Below are 24,551 nucleotides of genomic sequence, written 5' to 3' on the forward strand. Positions count from 1 at the left end.
GGCCGATGGAGCTTTGGAGCCGACAAGTTTTAACTCAAAAGTGAGTTTGGTTCATGCATAGAATTGCTGAGACTGTGGCATTGTTGATGAGTTAAAGGAATTAATTTAGGTGACACTAAAGATCCCCATTCATTTACATGAGTGCCTTGTTAACCCTGGATGAAGAAAGAGCATACATTGCCTTAGTACATGAGTTTAACCATATGGTCCTACCAGGAAATGGTCGGGCTAGATCCAAAGGCAATGTGCATTACCTTTTTGTGAATAAAGGGACTTGCCCTGTCAAACAAGCCCAACGTACATGATTTTGGCTTGAGTTGATCTCATCGATTGAAGTCGAAGCAAACAAACTCATCAAAGTCACTTTCATTGGAAAAGTCAAATATCCTACATGAATTTGTGTCATCCCTATAAGAAAGAAAAATAAATAAATCCGAATTTGTGTCAACTTTAGGACTTGAATAATACGTGCCCCAAATATAATTTTCTATTAGGAATTTGACAAGTGCCAATATGGGTCATGAAGTTCTATCTTTTATAGATGGATATATAAATACAAATTTTATAGTGTTTGAAATTTAAAATAGAGACAACAAAAAAACAAATGTGGCAAATTAAATATATATTGATATGAGTAAAATGCTTGAGAGCTTTCAGCCAAATTCTTCACAAGCCTTGGAATGGGAACCTACAAAAAATACGTTAACACTCTCGATGCTCAAGTAAATAATGATAGAAAAAAGAATTAACAGACAAGTGTAAAGTAGAATAATGGTGCAGTGCTAAATTATTTTTGAGTACTAGTGTGTTGGTGTGTATAAATTACACAATGGGAAGGAAGCCCCTTTTATAACCTTTGCCTTTCTGGCAGTTGAAAGACGTATAGTCCCTTTGGTTGCTAAGAGATGAGGCCTAACGATCAAGTGGATCTTCTAAGTCCCAACCGTTTGGGATTATTTATTCCATAATGAGATGAGCCTTTTGGAACATGCGGTTGTTTCATGTGATACCGTCTGGTCGGATTAAATCTCGAATTGTAAAGTATGATATGATTGATTGAAATACTTTATTTTAATATTTATTGATCATTGATTCGATGCAAAATATAAATTAGAATATCAATTAGATTAACGTTTTGCACTTGAAATTAATTTAATTAAATATTATAAAAAAATATTGCAATTATTATTTAGTATTTGTTATTATTGAATTACGTACCATATTAATTTATATATAAATGCCTCCTCCGGATTCATTCACAAATAGATATATTTGAAAATAAATTTTTGAAGTGAATGAAATTTCAATGGGCAAAATCAAAATTCAAGTTGAATCTCTTGTGGACTTGAGAGTATTGGGTCACACTTATTTTCATGTGAAATGGACATGTGCATTGCAAGTGTATTTTTTTTTATGAAAATTTGAACATAAAACTAAATATATCAAATTTTTTATTTTTAAGATTATTTTGTAAGCTTAAAAAGAGAATATACCCTTGAACAAGTGAGTTTATCTAATTAATTAACTATAACAGATACAATCAATTAGTCGTATAAATTAAATAATTACATCAATCATATAAACAATTTCATAAATCATCCACTCATATTAATTGACATTCTCAATAAATTAATAGAATTAGTTATTACCGACAATTACATCAAAGAATGGTGCGCAACCTCACTATTCCACAACACGTAAATAACATACAATTTAAATTAATTAAATCATTACAATTATTTTAATTGATCACTTTTATCAACTGTCACCGTAAAAGAATTCTGTGTCGAGTCTGATCAACCAAACCTCCACCCAAGTTATCAGTCGAAAGGACCAAACCAGTAAATTTTTAGAGAAAAATCAGAAATTAGAGAAAATCATCATTACTAATGACAACATAAAAATACAACAAATGGTGATTTAAGATGTCAGGTTATATCAGTTTCTGCAAAGCTACTTGTTACCTGGCAGATTTTAGGCTACAACCATTTAAAAATGCAAAATGACTTTCCCCCCAAGAGTTTCAAATTACACTTAAAATTTAAACAAAATTACCCATCAAATTGCATTAATTTTTTATTTTACTCTATCTCTTTGTAAGTAAAAAATACACATGAAAACACTAAATAAAAGACAATTAATAATTTATGTACTTGTTTTACAAGGATGCCAAGTATCAAGAAAGAATATCAGAGGGGGAAAACGTATTTTTCCAACTTTCTAAAGAAAATGGTACAGTTACAAATTTTCAAACGGGATATATGTGAAAATTAACCATGGTTATAGAAAAAAATGTAGTTTCCCAACGTCCAAATGCACTATAGAAGTATCACCGGATAGCGAGGGGAACAAGTTGTAGCTTCACTTCAAGACAATGCCACACACTAAAATAGATCAGTGTGACAGGATTGAAATAGAATGAAGCAATTGCACAAAGATTAAACACATTGAAAGAGTATAACTATTGGACATTTAGATAAAATGAAACAACTCAGTCCCTTAGATGTTCATAATAATTGCGATCATATCCGCAATCATTACAGGTCTGTAGAACTCATCATCGTTGTTTCAATCTTCAATGAAAACAGTAGAAATTAGTATGAAGAAAATCACTTCTTTTATATGTGACAATATGTAGCTGCCCCAGTGTGCTCCAAACACACAAGTACAAAGATGGAGTGTCATAAAAAGAGCAACACGCATGCTTTTGCTTCAAGGGAACGAGTTGAAAGGCACCAAATATATCCTGTCAACCAGATTGCGAAGCTTCTTCATGTAAAGACTCTTGCATCCTAACACTGATTTTAAAAGGTTACTAACATCATGGACGAATTGGCTATCTCATCCAGGCCCTAAGCATTTTGAAGACAAATAATAATGACCAAAGATGATCATAAACGAATCACAAACGGAATATAAAACTGGGAAACATCTACAATTTAAATGTACTAAAGCTTACTAGACCAGCTTCAAGGAAATACTCAGCAAGTCTGAAGAGCAAAAGCTGATTGATCTATGAGCAGATTAACACCACCCTTCTCACTTTGTACAACAGAAGGGGGTTGCCTGAAATTCCACTCAAAGTATGCAGAGGACATAGACAGATAAGATCTACAAGAACTCAAAAATTGAAAATTTAAGCTGATAAAATATTTACTAAGCAGAGGAGCGTCTGTGATTCTACAAGAAAACGCACATTTTTTTGTAATTGAAAAAAAATCAACAAATATTAGATGAAACACATGAGGCTCAGATAGTTGCTTTCTGTGCTCAATGAAAGGCCTGTCAAGGCCCTTCTCATACAAGAGGTGTCAGAAAGAAGTTAAAGCACTAGTCATCTCGGCCTCAACTAGTTGAAGAGGGAAAATAGCAGAGCAACAAAAGTCTTATGGATACATACAATTAACAACAGCTTTAGAAACCAACAAAATGATCATGATAAATTCAACCAATATACATCAGCTAAGACCTACTACAGGTATGGAAAGATCACTTATTTAAAAACATCTTTTACAGATTTACACTTAATTGCAAACAAAAGGAAAGAAGACACCTCTGCCAGACCCAGGCTCGTTACATCAGAACATCTCAGACAATATAATTAGCAACATTATAAACTAGAGGCCTCTTTGAGAAGATTAGACAGTCCACACAAAATGCTTCAGACATATGCTTGTGTTTGAGATAAAATATAAGCACTGGCCACTATGTAGCAAGAATTCACTTATATTTTTTTGACAAATAAGACCAATGTGTTGTTAATCCTCACCAATTCTTACCTGAACAACTCAGATAAACTAAGAAACAAATGCTGCATGTGGACCTTGCAATTCAAGTAAACTGGGGGAATGAAATTCCCAAAATTACAAGTTTTAAACTTTTAAACAGAAGGAATTGCAATCTCAAAGAAAGAAGTTGAACTCCAATTTCAAGAATGATAACAACGAGACGTAGGAGTCATCAGATAGGAGCGAAAGACTAAAAAGTTTTATAATCACAAATAATCATTTGAACTATGCATCTGATCATCACTTGACCCCCATTTCCAGTATCTACGATATAATTAAAGATTTTTAGAAAATACAAACTAATAAAAGACAAATAGTTAAATTACAAAATGCTGAACAGCACAAAACAAGTCCTTAAGAAATAAAACTGTAACCACGTATTCAACAACTCGGAATCTAATGAAAAGACAAGAGCAATGAACTGGGGTTGAAAACAATGCCTCAGAAGGAAGGCAGTAGTGTTTTTGTAATCAGAGATTACTCATGAATACCACGTAATTCATCATAGGCAGCTTCAAAATTTACAGAATAAGCGCTTCACATAACTTGTTTACAAAAAGAAAATGAACCCACAAATCTAAATTTAAACCCAAAACAAGAAGCCCACAATCAAGCAAAACCAAGAACGAATTAACATAAAAAATCAAGCTAAAAACCAGCCTCATAGAGAAGATTAGATGTATCCACACATGGTGTTTCAGACATATGCTTGTCAATAGATTACATTCATAATCATCGGCCAACGAATTAAATACTACACCATAAACAAAAAAAAGAAAAAACCAAAATTACGTACTCAATGTAAAAATCAGAATACAGAGAAAGGGAGAAGGAAATGATGGACTCAGTTTATGGGTGGTGATATATCAGGATGGTCGGCAAGGCATCGAAGATGCCGTTACGACGAACGAGACCTATGCAAATCACTCATCATCGCCCAAACATCTGCAACCCCAGAAATCTAAAATTGAAAACAATAAACAAGAAGAACAATTGAAATGAGTGTATGTGCTGCGGCGCGTTGAGATATGGCGAAAACATGTTAGTACTTATAGAGCGAGGCGGTGAGAAAGCTACGCTAGGGTTTTTGGGTTCTTGTTGCGGTTCTTAAAAGTGGGCTGGCGGCGTATGTTATCAGAGCCCGTGGTGGAACTGATGGATAGGGCTTATATTCCTTATTCAAAATTAATATTTTATATTATATTTTATATTATTTAAAATTAAATACTTACACTCATAAAGTTCATCACCCTTGTAATTATGTCATTCACTTACCTACTCTATTTTTGAGATAATTTTTTAAAATAAATAAAAATTAATAAAATTATTTTTTATTATTAATAATATGATATATTCACTTTAATTCACAGTATAGTGAAAAGTATATTATTCAATTTGACTTATATTTAATTTAATTGCGTGTCAATAAATTAATTTGGAATTAGTATAAATTAATCGAGCATAAAATAATCTTAAGTTTAATTAAATTGTGTTATTGAGATTAGGAAAATCTAGCAAATTTAAGTTAAATGAATTTAAATATTGTTCATTAGGAAACATAAATTTATAATTAGCAAATTTTAATATTGTTCATTAAGAAACACAAATTTTAACTAGTGACATAAATATTGTCCATTTTCTAATTTTAATACCACTATTTATATAATTAAATTTGAAATAATTATTTTGTAGTTAATTAATTTATTTAACAACGCGTTGAATAAAATTTAAAGTCAAATTGATTGATATATTTTACTATAGATAGATTAAAATGAATATATCATACTTAGACAACTCGTCAGGATCTTGCTTGCAATTCTCTCATAGCAAGAATATTCCCTTCTACTCCTCAACACAAGTCTTGTACTCCTGGAGGGGGAGGAGATTGACGACACCCAGTTAACCATTTTTCTTAAAACCTAAAACAAGGATGTCGGACCCCACTAATCAACCCAGCAAGCTTGATTCTGTTGGTCGATGAACAAGGTATCATCGCTATAATTTCTAAATTTATACTAACTTGACAAGGCTTAAAAACGAGTTGAATATAGTAGGATAATTCGTCCTTGTCATCCATATTCCCAATATCTCGAAACACATCAATTCATACTAAAAAAATTTCAACAAACTCTCCCTAAATGACTTGTCAACAGATGGTAACAAACTCTTCAAATGTTAGGTTAACTGGGCATGGCCCATTCAAATAACTGTCTCCATCCAGATAATTTCAAATCCCAATCCATTTTTTCTATTAGTTAGATAACACACGCAACTTTCAAATGGTGTATAAATTGCAGCATGTAAACTCCAGATTGTCCTTCCAATCGGCTTATAAACAGAGGCCACAATAGAGTTATAAGGGTAACTTTATTGATTCACACTCACATTTTTACACTCGGTCAACAGCAAAGCTACGAGCTCCCTACTCATTTTCCCACTCTACAAGCATACTTCATCTTTTATATTTCAATATTTTATCACCCTACTCCAATTAGTACACCATATCTTACCTTCTTTTCAAGTACTTTCTTTCTCATTTTCGATAAATTAATTTACTGACTTAAGTACTAGAGTGTTAACTTCTATTTTGCAGGTCAGTCCTTCCTTGATCTTAAGATGTATTTGAAAATCTTTCGAGCATTGTGGTGCTGTTGGACTCCGATACATATCACTATCATATTAACTTATTACTTTTAATTTATACAAATTGTTTAAATATATTGAGAATGGCATGACGGGCAATTTTGTTGAACCAACTTAAATTAAAAACGATGAACTATTATTAATTGAAAATTACGAGGTTCCAATTTCAGTAAACCAATCAAATTGAACTCGAAAAATTAATACACACCAAAATCAAATCGAAAAATTATACTTTTATTTTCTTAAAAATGTGATATGCAGTTTGATTTCAATTTTTAGTGTCATTTTTCCGAAATCAAATAAAAACATTCAATCTGATATTCAATTTTTTTTTCCTTAAAAATTTGATATTCTATTCAATTTTGATTTTTAATGTCAATTTATCGAATCATACCAAATGCTGAAATTATTTTTTATATTTTAATTATTTCATGCAATTTTTAGTATTGCACGTAATGAAATTTGTAAGAATGAATAAAAAATGTAATTTATTATTTTTAACATTAAAATTTAACTATTTTTATATTTTTAACGAAGAATTCAGTGTATCAAATACCGAACCAAAATACCAAAAAGAATTTCAGTAATTACCAAAACCAAACAGACTAAATCAGTTGGGTTTTGAGTACAGTGTTTTTGCTGTACTGAACCTAAATTTCAATTGAAACTATGTAGATGCCTTAAAAGCCACACCATTAGATTTTCCAGAAATACTTCGAACCCTCAAATTAGGGCTGAATAACTGTTCCATATCCAAAACCAGCTCCAACAAATTGAAGAACAGACTTCACACTTATTCATTTCCCCAATAAGAATTCTTTTTTCAGTCTCATTCAATCAGAATGAAAAAGTCTCCAATTCACTGATAAGTGTAAACTACAACCACCTCACCATGAAGTTTGGTATAATTACAAAATTTTCTCGTTGTTTGAAAAATTATAAAAAACCTCCGACTCTAATGTCCTTCTAACAAATTGTGCATGCACCAGATTTATGAGCAAAGGCAGTAAGAAACAATGGAGTCTTATGATCTGGGAGGGGGAAGGTTTCACATTATCCTTATATACAATAAACTGCGGCAGTTCAAAACTAAATTCAGAAGACATAAATAGCTGATCACAAAAAGTAAACTAAACAGAAGCTCAAGGATAAGAAAGCCAAACTAACACATTAACTTGAAAACTCAACTACTTTTTGTAAGAGAAACATAAGCCGCTATATTTTCACATATCCGCCTTGTTAACCTCGTTCCCTGCAATAACTGTTGCTCGTGATAATCTAACACTTCAAAGTCAATGATGTAAATTTGCACTCCAAGTTGGATACCATCATTTGTAGTAAACTATGGGAATATGGCAGTGGGTAAATCTTGAATGCAGACTGGGAAAGAGGTAATGCTTTGGCCACATCTACTTTCAAGCAATCTCAGCTTCTGTCAGGTCTAATTCTATCCACTTGAATAGTTCTTGGATCCAAGGTAGATAGGATTTGGGGCATTGACATGCCACCAGACACAACAATTTCTGCAGACAATGCATCAAACAATATAAAATGTTGCTAACATGACATTTTGACAGTATCAACAACAATATGTATATCTGACAAAGTAGTGCAACTAAAGGTATACTGTTGAACAAGTATCAAAATACTCCGTGCAGCTCCAGTTAGGCATATTAAGTTCCCTTGTCCCAAACTGACACTCTCACCCATGACACACCTAGTACAAGTTTTTGCATCTAGTTTATAACCTTCCTGACATGTCAACCCCTTAACTATAAACCCAAGGGGCAAATAGAGACCAAAACCAAACTTATGTTGTGAAATTTCCCTGCATAAGATAAAATAGGCTGTAGAACTAAGAAAAGGGAATACGGATATGTGTATCACCTGTGGAGGGTAAAAGTTTTGAATTGATCACAAATGGGTAAATCACATTTCAGTATTTGTCCATTTACGAACATTGTCAACTGCATAATACGTACAAACAGTAATATCTGGATTGAATACATATCCATTTTGTCTGTCAAATTGGTATGTAGTGGACTGTTTTCCATTCAATTTTTATGTAGGCAAGCTTACCCAGGTGCCACAATATATGGACAAATCATGCACAGACAACCGAAAAGCCTAGTAATGGAAAGAATGAAAAGGAAAGCTACCTCACCACCTCCTAGCCCCCAAGCTGTCCTGCCTAGTCTGCAACCCGCCCCTCAACATCCCGCCATCCCACCCCTCATGGACTCTGCTTTGCATGACTGGTGACCCTGAAGGCCTGACCCCATGTATCCACTGCCCATGACCAGCTTCCCTTAACAATCAATCTCCCTCACCCTAGCCCTCGTCCTCACCTGGCCAGTCAATTCGATTTGCAATCACTTTTAATTGCTGCCCCCACTTCACCCCAGAACCCCCTGCAACCAATTCCATAAGCACCTTCATGATCCAGATCCCACTCTCAAATCTGAACCACTAACACTTCAACTACTCAAAGATATTCCATCTATTAGAGTCACCACCTTGAAAGAAGGGCAGTTCACCACCTTGAAGTTGTGACATCTCAACTATCATGCCTACAATTTCTTCCTCTCCAACCAATTATCCCAGTGAGCAAAAGAACAGAGAATAATCTCCATTACGTCCCTAGACCTATTAGCTACTGCCACTAAACTAGTAAAGGGATAAACATTGATTTGAGAAGAAATTATGTGGATGGCTAGAGACATTGAGGCGTCAAATGAAAATTTCAATTGTTTTTCAAATGTTTGAGGTGTTGCATTAAGGCAAATTCCACAAAGAGCACAACTGCCAGCAGTGACTATACAGGGTAGAAAACGAGGCGCATCGAGGAAGTGTTATAGAAGGTGGTTAGAGCATGTGCAAAAGCAGGAAGCATAGGCTTGCTGGGTATGGATTGGGGGAAGGGGATATAAAGGTGGGCAGAGGAAGGCACTGGGATAGTCCTCAAATAGTTGTCACTTTTTCCATATTTATTAATTAAAGCTAAAATCAAAATGCCCAGATACCCTACAACTGAATACAGGTTTGAATAAAGTTCATCCAAAGCTCAAGAAACAATCCAATAGTTACAGAAAAGCTGTAATCAAATTCACATTTTTTTCCCTTTCCCGGATGCTAAATGCTTTTCTCTGACAAAAATAAAAGTCAAACAAGGCCAACAAAAATGCATGATGTCCTTCAACACCCAAAAAATAGTGGCAAAGTCAACTTACCAATTCCTTCTCTGACAGATAAGTTTGGTCTAATAACATCTTTAGCATTGACCAGGAATATATCACCAATATAAAGATGGTTTGTGGGGACATACACACAGCATAGCTCTTCCTCTCCTGAATAACTCTGGAATGAGAGAGGAAAAAGAAAATCTGAGTGGCAGAAAGTATATGAACAGATAAAATTTAGCCCCTATACTGCAAATTTCACCAATCAATCTATCTGAAGCTCATCATTATCTCATCTTATGTCCAAATAATGCAAGTGACTTCGAAAATTGTGCCCCACTGTTGTAAGAATAAAGATTCTGATGGTCATTCCCGCACAGAAAGGAAATGCTTAACAGGGACAATTGGATCAATGAAAGGTGAAAATTTAAATGGTCTAAAACGGTTCTAAGTGCAGTTTATCAACCACAACTTATCTCACTATTTGCCATCTTTTATTGCACGGTTTGCAGTGACTTTGGAGGGTGAGCAAGTAGCACATAAGGACACAATGTCTAGAACTCAACATTAATATCAAACCGGACAAGCTTATGTACTAGATGACCACTACTGCAGCACATGTAAGATAAATTGTCCAGGATAAACAATGATATGTGGCTGCCTATGCAGAAGAGGAGAATCTCCCAGCAAGCATTTTTAGTAGCATTCTCTTCCCCAAATCTTTCCCAGTCAATAGTATTTATTACCAATTTTAGCATCATGCAACATTACACTACAGTCCCACAGACAAGAATGGTGAATTGCATCAATCTATGTTCTACAACTTACTAACACAAGCAAATCTAAAGACACATCCTGGGTGAAAGACAGTAAACATGCACAGGATGGCAGGTGGCCAACCTGAAGGTTCACAGATGAAGTGATGAACCCGAATGCATATTCACCAATACGTGGATGCCTAATAATAGCCACTTCCTTGAAAGCCTGTGTATTCTGATCTGTCATGGCAATGGGAAAAGAATTAATTATCCATCCCCTAGCCAAAACTCTCTTGACAAGGAAAAGAATTAGTGGAAAAATCAAGAGTACCAGGCGATATGGCAGCACTAATTTGCTTAGAGGCATTGTAAATATGACGAACAAATGGCATACGCTTGATGAACCACTCTCCAAGGCTCAAAACAGAAGCCCCCAACCATGATGACATAAATACTCCAACCAGAAAGATAAAAGTAATGGAGGTCACAAATCCCAGACCTAAACCAAGAAAAAGGGCAGCGTAAATAACAGCAAAGATAAGTGAGAGGAATGAAAATGTATACCATGGTTTAACATAACGATTCATCAGTTAGAGATGCTTCTAAGCAAATTAATAATATATTATAGTTGCAAAAAGGTAACAGACACTATAAATTTCCCACAGTAAATTATTCAAAATTCAGCAAGATAAATCATTCTATTTCTCATGGCCACTGATTATATACAGTTCAACATGAGTACCTCAAGCTATAAGGCAAACATGAATATGATGCATTCTTAGTTTTGATCATCAAGTGAAGGAGCAATATGCTTACCAAATATATCAATCCCAAGTTGAGCATAAATAGGAGAGAAGAAGCCATCCACAAAATGAATGAACCACCATGTTATATAGAAAGTAATAGCTATTGGAAAGAGGATGACACTGCAAAAAGACAGGGTAAGCAGCAGTGATAATCTCAATGAAAAAAAGAAAAAAACTAGTTCAGGTTTCTCTCTCTCGCTCTCTCTCTCAATCTTAAGATTTTCACAAATTGTCATGCACTTGTGTAAACAAGGATGACAAATCTGCCAAGATCAATCATAGAAGAGTTGATAGTTTTCTCCCAATTAATGATAATACAAAGGAGTTGAATATAGAACACACAAACAAACATACATCAATACACTTCCAGATGCATAAACATATGGTCTACATATTTTCAGTACACATTCTAAATATAAATGATAAATACACACTTGTGAATATTCTGGATTTGGAGTCTCTAACAGCAGAAATATGAATAGGAAAACATGCTACATGAACAGGGTATCATCACTTTCAATTCAAAGTAAATGTGCAAGGGAAAAGCCCAGCCAAGAGATCTTTGGTCAACTAGGTACATAAGACCAATGAGCAGTTGCCCACATAGACAAGTCACAGAAGTTTTAACAAAACTATTTTATTAATGCCAGTTTAGTATGTGCAGAAGGTATGAATTCATAAAAAGGATACTATGGTTAGTCTAAGAATGGAGGACAAACCTCAAGGGTCTTCTTTTATCTATAATTTTGTAGAAGGGGTGTATAATCAAAGTAATATCACATAAGTTGTTAAAACTTCGCGAAGGAACGACAAAAGAAGATAGGACAGGCACTTGCAATTGCAACTAGATGAACATGGGATGGTTTAGATTGTCAAGACTGAGTGAAGGAAGGACAGAAAAATAATAGGAGAGAATCTTGCAATCATACCTAGATGAACGTAGAACGCTTTAGATTGTCAAAACTTAGTGAAGGAAGGACGAAAGAAATAGGAGACTCTTGCAATCCTACTGAGATGAACATGGCATCCCACAGGAAGCATCAAGAGGATACTAAATTTTTAATACTCACACGTTTCCCCCTCGAATCATTGATAGAAAGAATCAAGTTGCTTGACATAAACTCTATAATTCTTGCAGGATTTGGTATTGTTAGGGAACTAAAAAAATTACGAACCATACTAATTTCTTAGATTAAGAAAGGGATAAGTCTCAGCCTTATGTAAAAACCACTCTATATAGTATTCTCAATATACATATATTGCAATGCACCACAAACCCCAAACACTGCTTAAATACATATCTATATCTAAAAAATAAATATGTAAACTTACATTCCATGAAAAATTGTTGGCAAGATCAATCTCAATGTTGCTTTCTTTGGAGCCACAAAATTTAGTCTTTTTCTTGGGCCTTGCATTGGCAAGCTATCTACACTCTAATCATTCTCTGATCTTGAAACTTAGCAGACTTAGAAACCAAAAGATGAACTGTTTGGATACTTCATGCATTCATCTCTATCCTCCTTGCCTCATTCTACTATTTAATACAAAAGCAAGTTATGAATTAAAGAGTAAATACTCCTACATCTGACCATTCATATCTTTTTCATTTGCATATGATGGAGATGACCAGCCTAATGGGGTCAGCATTCACCTACTCCCCCGTTAAACCAACCAAAAGTTTAGATATGAAAGACGAGTACACATGTAACTGTCAAAACAAATATAGAGTAGCCCTTATGCATGTTTCAGATCTTATGCTCAGAATTTCAATCACCATATAGCATAAAAGATAATGTGCTCACCATCCAGTCATGAACTTCTTTGAAGCCCAGCTCCGCACAACTTTGTAAAATGTCTGTGGGTGACCAAGACGAACAAATATATTTTATCATCTGATAGAGAACAATAAAAATTTCTGGAAACCAGTATAAACTAAAGTCCTTTGTCAATTACGTAACAATCTAAAACATGAATAAAATGATGCATACCCAGTACAAGTAAAATTTGCCAAGAAATGTTGAAGATCAAGACGAACTTACCATTTTATATTCTAGTCAGGGGTACAATATTGCAGGAAAACAGTAGAAGGTGTGTCAACAGAAAAGAATGAAACAAATACAAAAGAGAACGTCAAAGAAACTATAATTCTTCTTTCACATCTAAAAATAAACCCCCAGCTATGACTGACTGTGCCTCTTGGTAGATGATGGATAGAATCGACATTTAGCATTATGAGTTTAGAGGTGTAATGCCCATTTACTGAAAAAACAAGAGCAGAGACAGGGACATACAAATTTCGTGGACTACCTGTTTCTTCTACAGATAAAGTTCATCATATCACAATTGTTACCCAGTTCGCTCAAATGAGACAATCTTCCTCTTATAATAATTTAATAAGTCCATGAAGGGAATTACTAGACACAGCAGTCATTAATGCTACACCTGTATCAAATTTATCTAAGCAATTAAAAAAGGAAAGAACAAACTACCAAAACAAGCTGATCCAAGCTAATCAAAAAGACGGCTAGTACAGTTGCATCCTAAAACCCTAAAATGGAATTAGCAAAAAGAATAGAAGTTAACAATCTGTACACCGTAAGCAAACATAGAGATAAACATAACAATACCTCGCGGCCGGAATGATGGTGGGAGGAGGAAACCGATGAGGAGGGCTTGGATGAGGCAGAGGGGGCGCCGTCGTCATCCCGGCGGTGGTCAACGGAGTCCCCCACCGGTATTAGAAGCTCGCGATCTCTTTCTCTGCTGCTGCTGCCCATTACGCTGAAAGACTTCTCATCTCCCATCACACAAACACACACAGAGTACACACACTAAAAATTCCTTTCTTCCCAGTCCACCAGTCTCAACAGATTCAGCGTTGTTCCACAAGACTTCTCTCTCTCTCTCTCTCTCTCTCTCTCTCTCTCTCTAGAATTTCAACTATATATATTCGTTTCCACAAATTTGTTATTATATTCCCCAATTATCATTATTTTTCAGCATATGACAACGATTCAACAGTTTCTACACAAGACCCAATTCTTAGTTTTTGTTAATACCAGGAAAAAAATCATTGACGGAAAATTCAAAGTGGTGGAATGTGGAAATTAGTTGGAGTTTTGATGGTGTATTGGGCCTCTGATGAGCTGTCCCCAACCACAAGGTGCCAGCTCTTCACACTCATTGTTTGGGAAATGTCAACACTGCAAAAATGAAATTCTATTTCGAAATATATAGATTTAGAATAAAATGAAATAATTGTTAATCCTAAAAAATGAAATAATTTTTCATGCATTATATGGTTCACTTGATTATATAATTGGATTAAAATATAGTATTTTACTCAGTAGAATGACCATTTTCTTATTTGTACCAGTTACATTTATACACTATAAAAAGAATTATTCTGTATCATAGCTTAAAAATTATGATAAATTAATATTATTAATTTTAATCAATAAATTAGCATAAAAGTTTAAATTTTGATCAAATATATAAATTTAGTTATGGTTAAATTGATACGCGTAACGACGTATGAGGGTAATTTTTTATCATAAAAAGATTTATTTAACCTGCTATAAGTCAGTAATAAGTCAATCGGGATAAATATAGATTTTTTTGTTAATATCAGCAAAATCAGTAAATTTTAATTACCGGAGGGACTTATTTGTTAGATGAAAGCTGACCTCAGAAGCACTAGATGTAATTTTTCAAACCATAAGGGGTTTACGTGTAAGTACACCAAACATCGGGAGAGAAGGAGTGTAACTATCCCCAATATTATATTTCATCCAATAATAATACATAAACCAGAAATATTTCCGAACGATGTTAAATCTATGAATAAATGTATGACGAGTATCAAAATCCAATAGCACTACACAGATCAAAGGATCTTCTGCATATTATTATAAAATAAATCAAAGGACTAACCTATAAAACAAGAGTCAGTGTCCCGATATTTAAGGTAATGAAACGTAGGAAGGAATAAAATAGAAAACTCAAAATAAAAACGTAAGATAAGTAGGTTTGATGTATCAAGATATTGAAAATGTAAAAAGGAGTGGTAAGAGTTGGGGTGTGGAGAGTGGAGAATGAGTGAAATGTAGTAGACTCGTTGAATGAAAGTGTCTTCAGTGCATCAGCTTAGTAACGACCAGATAAGGATAACCTGAAACAGCATATGACCACACAAAAACCAAACATCTTTGGCAGCTGCCATTGTGCGTCCTTACAGTTATACAGGGATCAAAACTCCACTCATTCAGTGTAGCAGACAACTAGTATACAAGTAGTTTGATTTGGTCAGAAAAAAAACATGTACCTCTAAGGAGAGTTAAGCATTAACATGTGAATCAAGCAATCAGCTACTATAGGAGACCATATAACTCAATATTCTTACAGTCTTTGGCTTCCCTAAGTTATATACTGAAAACTATTTGACGTGGAAACTACGCGCCAACAGCATTTGTACAAATTACTAACACATAAGTTCTGTAACTAAATCATCTACTATTTCACTGAAAACTAGTTTCTCTACATCAGTCACCACTGCATTAACTTCATCCAGAGTCAATCCGTTCTTCCATCCCGAATCCCAAGCACATATCAACTTTCCGTTCCACCGAAGATCTCTTTCCAACATTGAATTGATACTATCCACAAGAATGGGCTCACAACAAGATTTACTATAGTTTCTCAAGTCCTCAATCACATCGGTGATCTCCCCTACTAACTGTTCGAGTGATAGATGGCATTTGGGCTTCTTACGGAGGTTCTGTGATAATGGGTTTACCGTCCTTGTGCAGTGCAGGCTTTTAAGCTCCAGTATTTCTTTTGCACACTCTAGTAAAAGGGAAGCGTCAAGCATTTCCCGATCAGGTGACCGAGCAGTTTGCAAGAGTCTAGGGTCACATGTTCCAAGATCAAAGAGCTCATCCGCACGATTGAGAAATGACACACTGCTTAAAAGTAAGTATCTTATATGGGTTATGCTTTTGCAGTCTTTCATATCGTCCAATTTAAGACGAGGAATACAGCTGCCATCTTCACCATAATTGACATCATCCTCAATTGTCGGCTCAGAAGACTCGCAAGGAGACCCTGGTGCATTTCCAGAATTATCTATAGCACAAAAAATCAAAAAAAAAAGAACCATAATTTATTCTTTGTCACAATAGATGAATTACATGCATCACTGTCATCATGCAAATCAACCATCAGTATGCTACCTACTTCATTGGCAATTTCTGTTCAAACTTGAATGTTTAAAATAACCAAGGAAATGTATCCAAAACAAAACCATATAAATAGTATTAATTTTTAGGAGAACTCTAAAATCGTAACTGAAAACTGTTATTTGGTAATGACTGTTAGAATAAGAAACCCATTGATGGAATTAACTAAATTACCAGATATAGGATCATGAGAATCCCTTGCAGCTTTGTCAGTGATTTGTTCTATTGTTGTACTCTTCGTCAATGGTCCGTGGATGTTAGTCGCAACTTTGATTGGCAAATTGTCACCACTTTGCAAATTTTCAACCTGCATCAGTATGTTAACTGAGTACTTCATGCGAAATAGCTCTTCAAGAATTTAGCTTAAAGAGGAAACACATAAATAATCAGACTACAGTTCTAAACGGTTTGTGAATGGCGATGTCTGGATATACATCGAGAAAGTGCACATTCTGAATTAGCAACTAAAAGTTCAAAATTAAATATAACATGGACTCACTGAGGGCTTGCAGTCGGATTTGCCTTTCTGCAAATTCTTCTTTGAGATACTGGATTCAAGAGCTGTTGATTGCATGTGTATGTGTTTATCTGAGACTGTAGCCTTTCCTCGTGTGATCCGATATTTTGAGACATTAGATCCCTTCGTAGTTGGGCTAAGCCTCAAAGTGCTAGTTTTGCCTAGATCTTTAGTTTCGCTACACTCTTGAGACTTGCCATCTTTTCTTTCTGCTTGTTTCTTCATATTAGAAGCCACTTTTGGTATGCCCTCAATCTTTTGCTTCACAATTGTTTCCTTCTTTTGCGCTCTTGGGACCAGAGGCCTGGAATGGTTTATCTTTGTTGAAGAGCGGCTCTCTTGGATGTCTAGAGTTTTCTTGATTGGTCTTGCCGGTGACTCTCCAGCATGTTTACCTTCCTTATTCTTATTGAGCTTCTGCTTTGGAGATCTTCCTGCTTGCAATTTCTCATTCGTCTCGGTGAACTTCAATTGTCCTCTTGGAACTTCAACTGCATTATATCGAAACTCTTCCCTCATATTTCTAGGCATTTGTCTACTCTTGATAGGTTTTCCTTTTGTGCTGTAGTAAGGCTCTTCTGCCCGGAGGTCATGAACATGTCGAGGCTTCATAATCACAATGGGTGGACCCTCAACAGCTAAACTCTTTCTCAAGAAAGAAACATTAGAACGATCTTTGCCATAGTTGGATCCATCAATTGACTTTCTTACAAGAAGTCCTTTAAACTGCATTGTCTCAATCATTTCTTCTAGTGTTCTTCTTTCTTGGACCACTTTCTGAACCATGAACTGAGGCTTCCTTGCCCTAGGCAAATCGATATCAAGTAGATAGGCTCTCTGATTTGAAAGCTTTTCCTTCTCCACCTGTTTATAGACTACGGAATTCACAGCTTTTCGGGGCACTTCTTCCAGACCCATAAGCTTGGCAATTAAGTTGGACCCTTTTGTCTTCTCATGTTGAATTTTTGATGGAGAACAGCTAGAAGAGTGAGAGTGAATCAATGAAGAATGGCTTGAACTGGAGGATGGAATATCCACACATAAGTCTAAGCTTTTCCTGTCAAGAAAATCTTTTTCTTTAGGCGAAACTTTTGGCAACAAATTTTGCCTGGCAAAACTTTCTCTTATTACTTCCCTAAGCTCATCATAGCAATCTCTGGAAAACCCGCTCGTAGAAATTCTTGGTTTCTGTAAATCCATTCCCTTATCATAATCTCCAAATGGATCGGAATCCATAAATTCAGTGCCTACGTCGACCCTTCCTCCCACATCCTTCTCCTTATGCATTTTCTTCGATTTAGCGATGTACTCTGAAGCTTCCTGCAACTTACTGAGCATAGAGAGAGACTCCTGGAGATCAAGAGCACCTTTCAACAAGTCTTTAGCAATACACTTAGACTGCTTGTCAAAGCTTGTCCTGTTTGACCACGAATCAATTACTTCATTCAGTTTCTGCGCTCCTCTCGATACCTCCATGATCTGAAGTAACTCCTCTTTGGACCCTTTATGGACTTTGTCCTTCCTTTCTTCCTCAAAAGAAGTCGAGGTATCCGAAGTCTGTTGTATTCTCTGATTTTTCATTTTTTCTTCCATCTTCCTGGAATCACTCTTGGATTTTCTAATTGTCTTACATTCCACCACACCTTTTGGATCGTCGCATGTGACAAATGATCTATAAACAACAGATCTCAGACTGTCTTGAGGCATATTCTATGCCCCAAGGTATGATTGAAAGAGTCAAACTATTGATTAATCTCAACCACTCCCCTAAGAAGGTCTACTTCAAGGAACATTTGCCGAATGTATTCACATCATTCTTCATGTTCCGATCAGAATTCAAGAATTGACCACTGACAGGCAGAGAAATGATAATCAATAAGCTGCCGTCCAAACAGAGAGGAAATATAAAACAAAAAGAGCTCAATACTAACAATTCATTCTAGATATGACACATTCAAATCATTTCAACCAGAAACACACTAAAACTTTCTACTTGCTTTCCATCCTCATTCAAAATGCTAAATGAGAGAGAGAGAGAGAGAGAGACGGATCTCAAATATGACTAAAAATTGCAAACTTTTCAAAAGAAAGTCTACTCAAAAGTGAATATAACACATTTTCAAGAAAGCTCTCTCATGCAGTTGATGCCTGCAACTCTGCTAGTTACCAACACCCCTCTCTGATCAACCCATCTTCCCCACCCCCCACCCCCCACTACACACCCAAAAAACGCAAGAAACAAAAAATGAAGAACAAAAGTAGCAAAGAACGAAGTCCAGATGAACAAACTTTGAACAAAACAAAATCTTGAAAGCAAAGAACCCATAAAGACTCTCATCAGCCGTTGAATATTAACAATCACCTTCACCGGCATTACATACAGCTCGGTTCTGAAGAGAGAGACCCGAGATCCACGCAACGGAGAATGACGGACAAATCTCTACACACTCTCTCTTTCCTGTCTCCACAAACTTACTCACTTCTTTAACTTTTTGTCACAGAGAATCTGTGCCCATTTTCAAGAACGCAACTGGGATCTTTGTTTGGCTTTAATTCTTGAATTTTTCATGTTTAATTACTACGAGTAATTACAGTACTCTTTAGGACAGTTAATTCTTTAATTTAACTACTAAAAACAGGTGGGTTCTGAGTCAATGATTGCCCCACCACCTCAAACGCTGCTTCGTCATATTTGGAATTCAGCGTACCAAAAAGCCAGATCCATTAGTAATTAAGTAAAAAAGGATTTTGGGGAATGGGAATTGGATTAATGATTAGTAAAAAAGGTTGAGCGTTCGTAATTCAAAAGTATGGTTTGAAAACTTATATTTAATATTCTTTAAATTTATTTTAGCCTAATAAATAAATTCTTTCATTAATTAATATTCATCGAATTTGTTGATATTAATAAAAAAATTAAATAAAATTTTATATTTATTTTCAATTGATTTATTACTGATTTAATACAAATTAAATAATTTTTTTAATGACCATATTACCTTTATATATCTTCACATATTAATGTATAAAAAGGTATATATTCATTGTTATAACCTGAAATGAGTTGTAATAAGTCAATCGATGGTAAATATCAATATTCATTCAGTTTTTTTTTTAATATCAATAAATTCAATGAATTTTGAATAATAGAGGGACTTATTTGCTAGACGGAAGCAAACTTTAGGAGAACAAGATATAATTTTTCAAATCACAGAGAACTTATGTGTAGTTACACCAAATTTTAGGAAAAAAAAATATAATTATCCGTTGAAAAATATTCGAGTTCTACAAACGAATATATAATCTATTTTTAAAAATAATATCGTATTTTATTGTTTTCTTTTATTATATTTAATATATTAATCAATATTTGAGTTTTAAATATATAAGATAATGATGTAATAATTAAATCAATTATATTACAAACAAAAAGTAGGAAAAAGGTTAAAAGTTGGGAGTAAATGAAAGGGACAACAAATGATGAAGATGAGTCAATTGCAATGTTTGGTGGGATAAATAAGAAAAAAAAAAAAACACAATCAGCTCTCTTTAAATTTGATATAATTATAAATATTTTTTATTATTTAAAAAATTATAAATATCTCGTTAATATAAATAAAATTATATAATCTTTGGATGTAAGTTTGAAATTGTTAAATTTTGTACTTAGTATATTTTTTTTATTTTTAAAAAATTGAATATTATGAAATAAATCGGGACAAGATGGATGAAATTTTTTAAAGATAGTAAGAAAATTATCCACTTAATCCTTAAAATTTTATAACCTCTAAAAGAGATACATACTTATCTATACTAATATATATATATATATATATATATATTAAAAAAATAACCCTCCACATTGACAAATGTACCACTGCACTAATTTTTTTATGAAGTTAAAAATTTTACAAAATAACTAATTTATTCAACTTTTCAAATTTATATTAACTAATAAATTAATTTTCTTTTCTTTCCTTCTTTGTTTTAATCTAATGTATTGATTCTTATATTTTATTTTTATCTATAATATATTTAAAACGTAAAAATTTATTTATTATATGTATATAAAAACGACGTCTCATATCGGTTAATACTATTATTAAAAAAGATGTATTATAGATACATATTGATATCGCTACACTAATTTTTGCTAATGTCAAAAATACCCCAACTAGTAAACAAAATTAAGTTATTACACTTTCCAAATTCTATACTAATTAAACAATTTAATTAATATATTTTATGTATTTATATTTTAAAATATATTAATTATTATATATATATATATATATAAACGACGTGTCACCTCGTAAAGTGAAACCAAACAAAATCAGCTCACCTCGTATTGCCTTCACCGCTCCACATGTAATTGCAGAACATGGAATCTTTGACTTTTGTTACTTTGCATTTTCCTCCTATTTGAAAATAATAATAAAAAGGGTATAATTGTCTTTTTATATTTCACATAGGTAGAAACAACGTGTCACAACTGCTAGTATATTAAGGGAGAGCACTTTCTTTGATGTTTTTCTTATTTTTAGTATGTTTTTTTTTTTATCTTACCCACTCACTTTCACATTTTCCCTATTTTAGTAAAAATTATTTTTTAAATAGTTATTTATTTTAAATAATATTTTTTTTCTCTTTCTCCTACTTTAAATATTTTCTTTCAAAATTATTTATTTTTTATCATAATTATTTTGATATTGTTATTTTTATACAATAATTTTTTTTATGCACATGCAACGAATGTACCACAACAAACTAGTTAGCTATTACAAAAAGAAAAAAGAAAAAAGAAAAAATTATCGTACCAACTTTGAAATACTCAAATTTACCTTTTAATTCATTTCTCCTCTTAAAACAAGAATTCGATTAGAATAGTATTTTAATTATTTTTAATAATCTCATAATTATAAGATTTTTTTTCTCTCACCCACTACTCCGTATTTCTCTCTCACCTTATTTTTTTATTTTTTTCCCTCATAAATCTCTATATTTTTTATAAACTTATAATTATAATTTATTTATTTTTTTATATTATATTATGATTCTTTCAATAGGCTTACGAGAATCGCGTGCCACGACCTCTAGTATATTAAGAAAGAATACCCTTTTATGCACTTTTATTTTTTGTCTGTCCTTTTTAGTATTTAATTTATTTTTTTATTTATTCATCTAACTTTTTGCTTCCCACTTGCTTTTCTTAGTTACTTTTTTATTTTTTTATTTTCGTGCATTTTTATACCATTTCCTCATAAATTTAATATTAATTTATTAATTTATACGTATGTTATTAAATAATAAATATTTTATTTTTTATAGCATTTGCACACATATAGGGTGTATCATAAATTACTAGTCTTATATTATATATTATTAAAGAGAATTCTTTTGGTGTCTAACTTAATTTTGCTCGGTTATTTTTAAAAAAAATAATATATAAATTATATTTAACCTTTTCACTGATCGTGATATTCCATAACTACGTTTTGGTAGTTTATTTTCATAACCTTTTTATTAATACAATGTATTGATTTATATATTTTACTCTTACTTATAATATATTTTAAAGCGTGAAAATTTAGTTATTATGTGCATGAAGTAACGACGTGCCACAACGGCTAGTATAAAAAAATAAATATATTTTTTCACTCACAAAAGACGGCCTGTGACAACACAATTTTTTTTTTTTTTGGTATCTATATATCTTTAAATTTTTTTTATTTATATTTATTTATTGAAATGTGATATATTAGTTTATATATTTTATTATTATGTATAATTTTAAAGCATAAAAAAATATTTACTATATGCAAGTAGGAACGACGTGCCATAACGGCTAGTACTATACATCAAAAGAATAGCACCCTTTTGGTGTCTCTTTTTTTTTTTTTTTTTTTTTCACCCACTAAGTTCCACATTCTCCCTATTACCAATAAGTGGTGAAAATTATTCTTTTAAATAGTTGTTTATTTTTATTTAATATATTTTCTTTTTCTCCTGTTCTAAATATTCTCTTTTAAAATTATTTATTTTTATCTTAATTATTTTCATATTATCATTTTTCTACAATATTTTTTTAAAACAATATTTAATTACTTATATTTTTTAATTTCTTTTTCCACATGCATCGAAGCACCCTTTTGGTGTCTCCCTTTTTTTGTTTGCCTTTTTTATTTTCTTTGTAGTTTCTCTCACTAACTTTCATATTTTCTCACCTATTTAGAAGTGGTAAAAATTATTTTTAAATAATTATTTATTTTTATTTAATATTTTCTTCTTTTTCTCACACTCTAAATATTCTCTTTTAAAATTATTTATTTATTTTATTATAATTATTTTGATACTATACTTTTCCGTACAACAAAAAAAATTAGTAAATTCTATTTAAATATTTATATATTTAATGTATTTTTACACGTGCATTGAATGCATCACATACAATTAACAATAATATAAGCATTTTATATTTTGCAGAAAGAGATTACGGAAAAGACCAAAATATTTCGTTATATTTTGGCAGATGAAAATAATCGTTTCTTCAAAACTATAGAAAATTTTTTATTTTTTAATTTTATAGAAATGAAAAATAAACGGCAGTTTCGAAATTATCGAGTTTCCTTGGAAACACTCCATTTTTCTTAATTTTTCTATGAAATTTTTAAGTTTTTTAAGAACTTTTTTTTTTCAATTTTTGGCGAAATATTCATTTCATACTTTTATCGACAACTATATAAATTTTACAATAACACACAAAAATTTCATTTTATGATAATTGATTTAATATTACGCTAAATAAATACTATTGTATGTATATATTAATATAATAAAGATATATATTTTATATCACATAATTAAAAAAATAAAAACGTATATATTATGATTGTTTAGTATCAACAATAAGTTCATCAAATAATAACTCCCAATATATGCGGTGAAAAAACATAAAACAAAAGAAAAGGAAAATAATTGAAGTTAGGTCTCAAGTTAATTTTTAAAATTTATATAAATTCTTTAAATTTGTCAGTTATTTTTATGGGCTTTAATGCAATTTATCTTCTTGATATTATAAATGAGCAAATTGTCTTCCTATTAAAAAAAAATAGCAATTTACCCTACGTATTTTTTAAGATGAAATAATTTACAATTTTCTAGTTAGGGGTAGTCCAGTAATTACAAATTGATTTCATATGTACGGTTTTGATCTCTTCATATTGTATGTTTTTTAATCTCTCGTTGCTCTTTACACTCTCCTTTTCTGAGATTTGGTGTAATTACACATAGACCCCCTATGGTTTGAGAAATTACATCGAGCACATTTGAGGTTTGCTTCCATCTAACAAATAAATCCCCCGTTGGTCAAAATTCACTAAATTTGCTGAAATAAACAAAAAACTGAATGAAAATTGGTATTTATCTTCGATTGACTTATTACTAACTTATTGCAGGTCAAACAATTTTTTTTCAGACTCAATTTATAACATTGAATATATACCTCCTCATATGCATTAACACGTGAGGACGTATGAGAGTAATTTGATCACAAAAAGATTTATTTGATATGTAAGACTGCAGTAAGTCAGTAATAAGTCAATCCCGAGATAAATACATTTT

The 24,551-nt window shown here is 32.6% G+C and overlaps 2 protein-coding genes, 1 long non-coding RNA gene and 7 other non-coding genes across 12 annotated transcripts; all 10 read right to left on the reverse strand.

The window, feature by feature from the left end:
* Positions 1–1,586: 1,586 nt before the first annotated feature.
* LOC110012836 (uncharacterized) lies at positions 1,587–4,925 on the reverse strand. Its single transcript, XR_002288060.2, has 2 exons — positions 2,960–4,925; positions 1,587–2,852 (listed from the first exon to the last, which is right to left on the reverse strand). It is a non-coding gene; the product is annotated as an uncharacterized LOC110012836 (long non-coding RNA).
* Positions 2,291–2,428, reverse strand: LOC148785086 (small nucleolar RNA snoR136). Its single transcript, XR_016062963.1, has one exon. It is a non-coding gene; the product is annotated as a small nucleolar RNA snoR136 (small nucleolar RNA).
* Positions 2,486–2,568, reverse strand: LOC148785087 (small nucleolar RNA SNORD25). Its single transcript, XR_016062967.1, has one exon. It is a non-coding gene; the product is annotated as a small nucleolar RNA SNORD25 (small nucleolar RNA).
* On the reverse strand, positions 2,943–3,068 carry LOC148785088 (small nucleolar RNA snoR77). The gene has a single exon (XR_016062961.1). It is a non-coding gene; the product is annotated as a small nucleolar RNA snoR77 (small nucleolar RNA).
* Positions 3,247–3,345, reverse strand: LOC148785089 (small nucleolar RNA snoR1). The gene has a single exon (XR_016062955.1). It is a non-coding gene; the product is annotated as a small nucleolar RNA snoR1 (small nucleolar RNA).
* LOC148785090 (small nucleolar RNA snR60/Z15/Z230/Z193/J17) lies at positions 3,953–4,041 on the reverse strand. The gene has a single exon (XR_016062954.1). It is a non-coding gene; the product is annotated as a small nucleolar RNA snR60/Z15/Z230/Z193/J17 (small nucleolar RNA).
* Positions 4,226–4,299, reverse strand: LOC148785091 (small nucleolar RNA U83). Its single transcript, XR_016062952.1, has one exon. It is a non-coding gene; the product is annotated as a small nucleolar RNA U83 (small nucleolar RNA).
* Positions 4,629–4,727, reverse strand: LOC148785092 (small nucleolar RNA Z43). The gene has a single exon (XR_016062953.1). It is a non-coding gene; the product is annotated as a small nucleolar RNA Z43 (small nucleolar RNA).
* Positions 4,926–7,438: 2,513 nt separating the features above from the next.
* LOC105173521 (protein CONTINUOUS VASCULAR RING 1) lies at positions 7,439–14,242 on the reverse strand. The gene is made up of 7 exons (XM_011095291.3): positions 13,805–14,242; positions 12,980–13,032; positions 11,185–11,294; positions 10,700–10,867; positions 10,511–10,608; positions 9,662–9,788; positions 7,439–7,954 (listed from the first exon to the last, which is right to left on the reverse strand). Exons 1-7 carry the CDS (start codon positions 13,979–13,981, stop codon positions 7,857–7,859), a joined length of 831 nt encoding a protein of 276 aa, XP_011093593.1. The 5' UTR covers positions 13,982–14,242; the 3' UTR covers positions 7,439–7,856.
* A 1,278-nt stretch (positions 14,243–15,520) lies between these two features.
* LOC105173522 (uncharacterized) lies at positions 15,521–19,500 on the reverse strand. 3 transcript variants are annotated; one of them, XM_011095294.3, is made up of 4 exons: positions 19,294–19,500; positions 16,914–18,781; positions 16,589–16,721; positions 15,521–16,280 (listed from the first exon to the last, which is right to left on the reverse strand). In XM_011095294.3, exons 2-4 carry the CDS (start codon positions 18,636–18,638, stop codon positions 15,658–15,660), a joined length of 2,481 nt encoding a protein of 826 aa, XP_011093596.1. In that variant the 5' UTR covers positions 18,639–18,781; positions 19,294–19,500; the 3' UTR covers positions 15,521–15,657. The 3 variants fall into 3 exon arrangements, with proteins under 3 accessions (XP_011093596.1, XP_011093594.1, XP_088731273.1); XM_011095292.3 differs by having other exon boundaries at positions 15,521–16,301; positions 19,294–19,499; XM_088875147.1 differs by having other exon boundaries at positions 15,521–16,301; positions 16,914–19,499.
* Between the last annotated feature and the right edge of the window lie 5,051 nt (positions 19,501–24,551).

This window comes from Sesamum indicum, linkage group LG11 (genome assembly GCF_026168435.1).
Source record: "Sesamum indicum cultivar Baizhima isolate 11 linkage group LG11, ASM2616843v1, whole genome shotgun sequence".
Classification (NCBI taxonomy): domain Eukaryota; kingdom Viridiplantae; phylum Streptophyta; class Magnoliopsida; order Lamiales; family Pedaliaceae; genus Sesamum; species Sesamum indicum.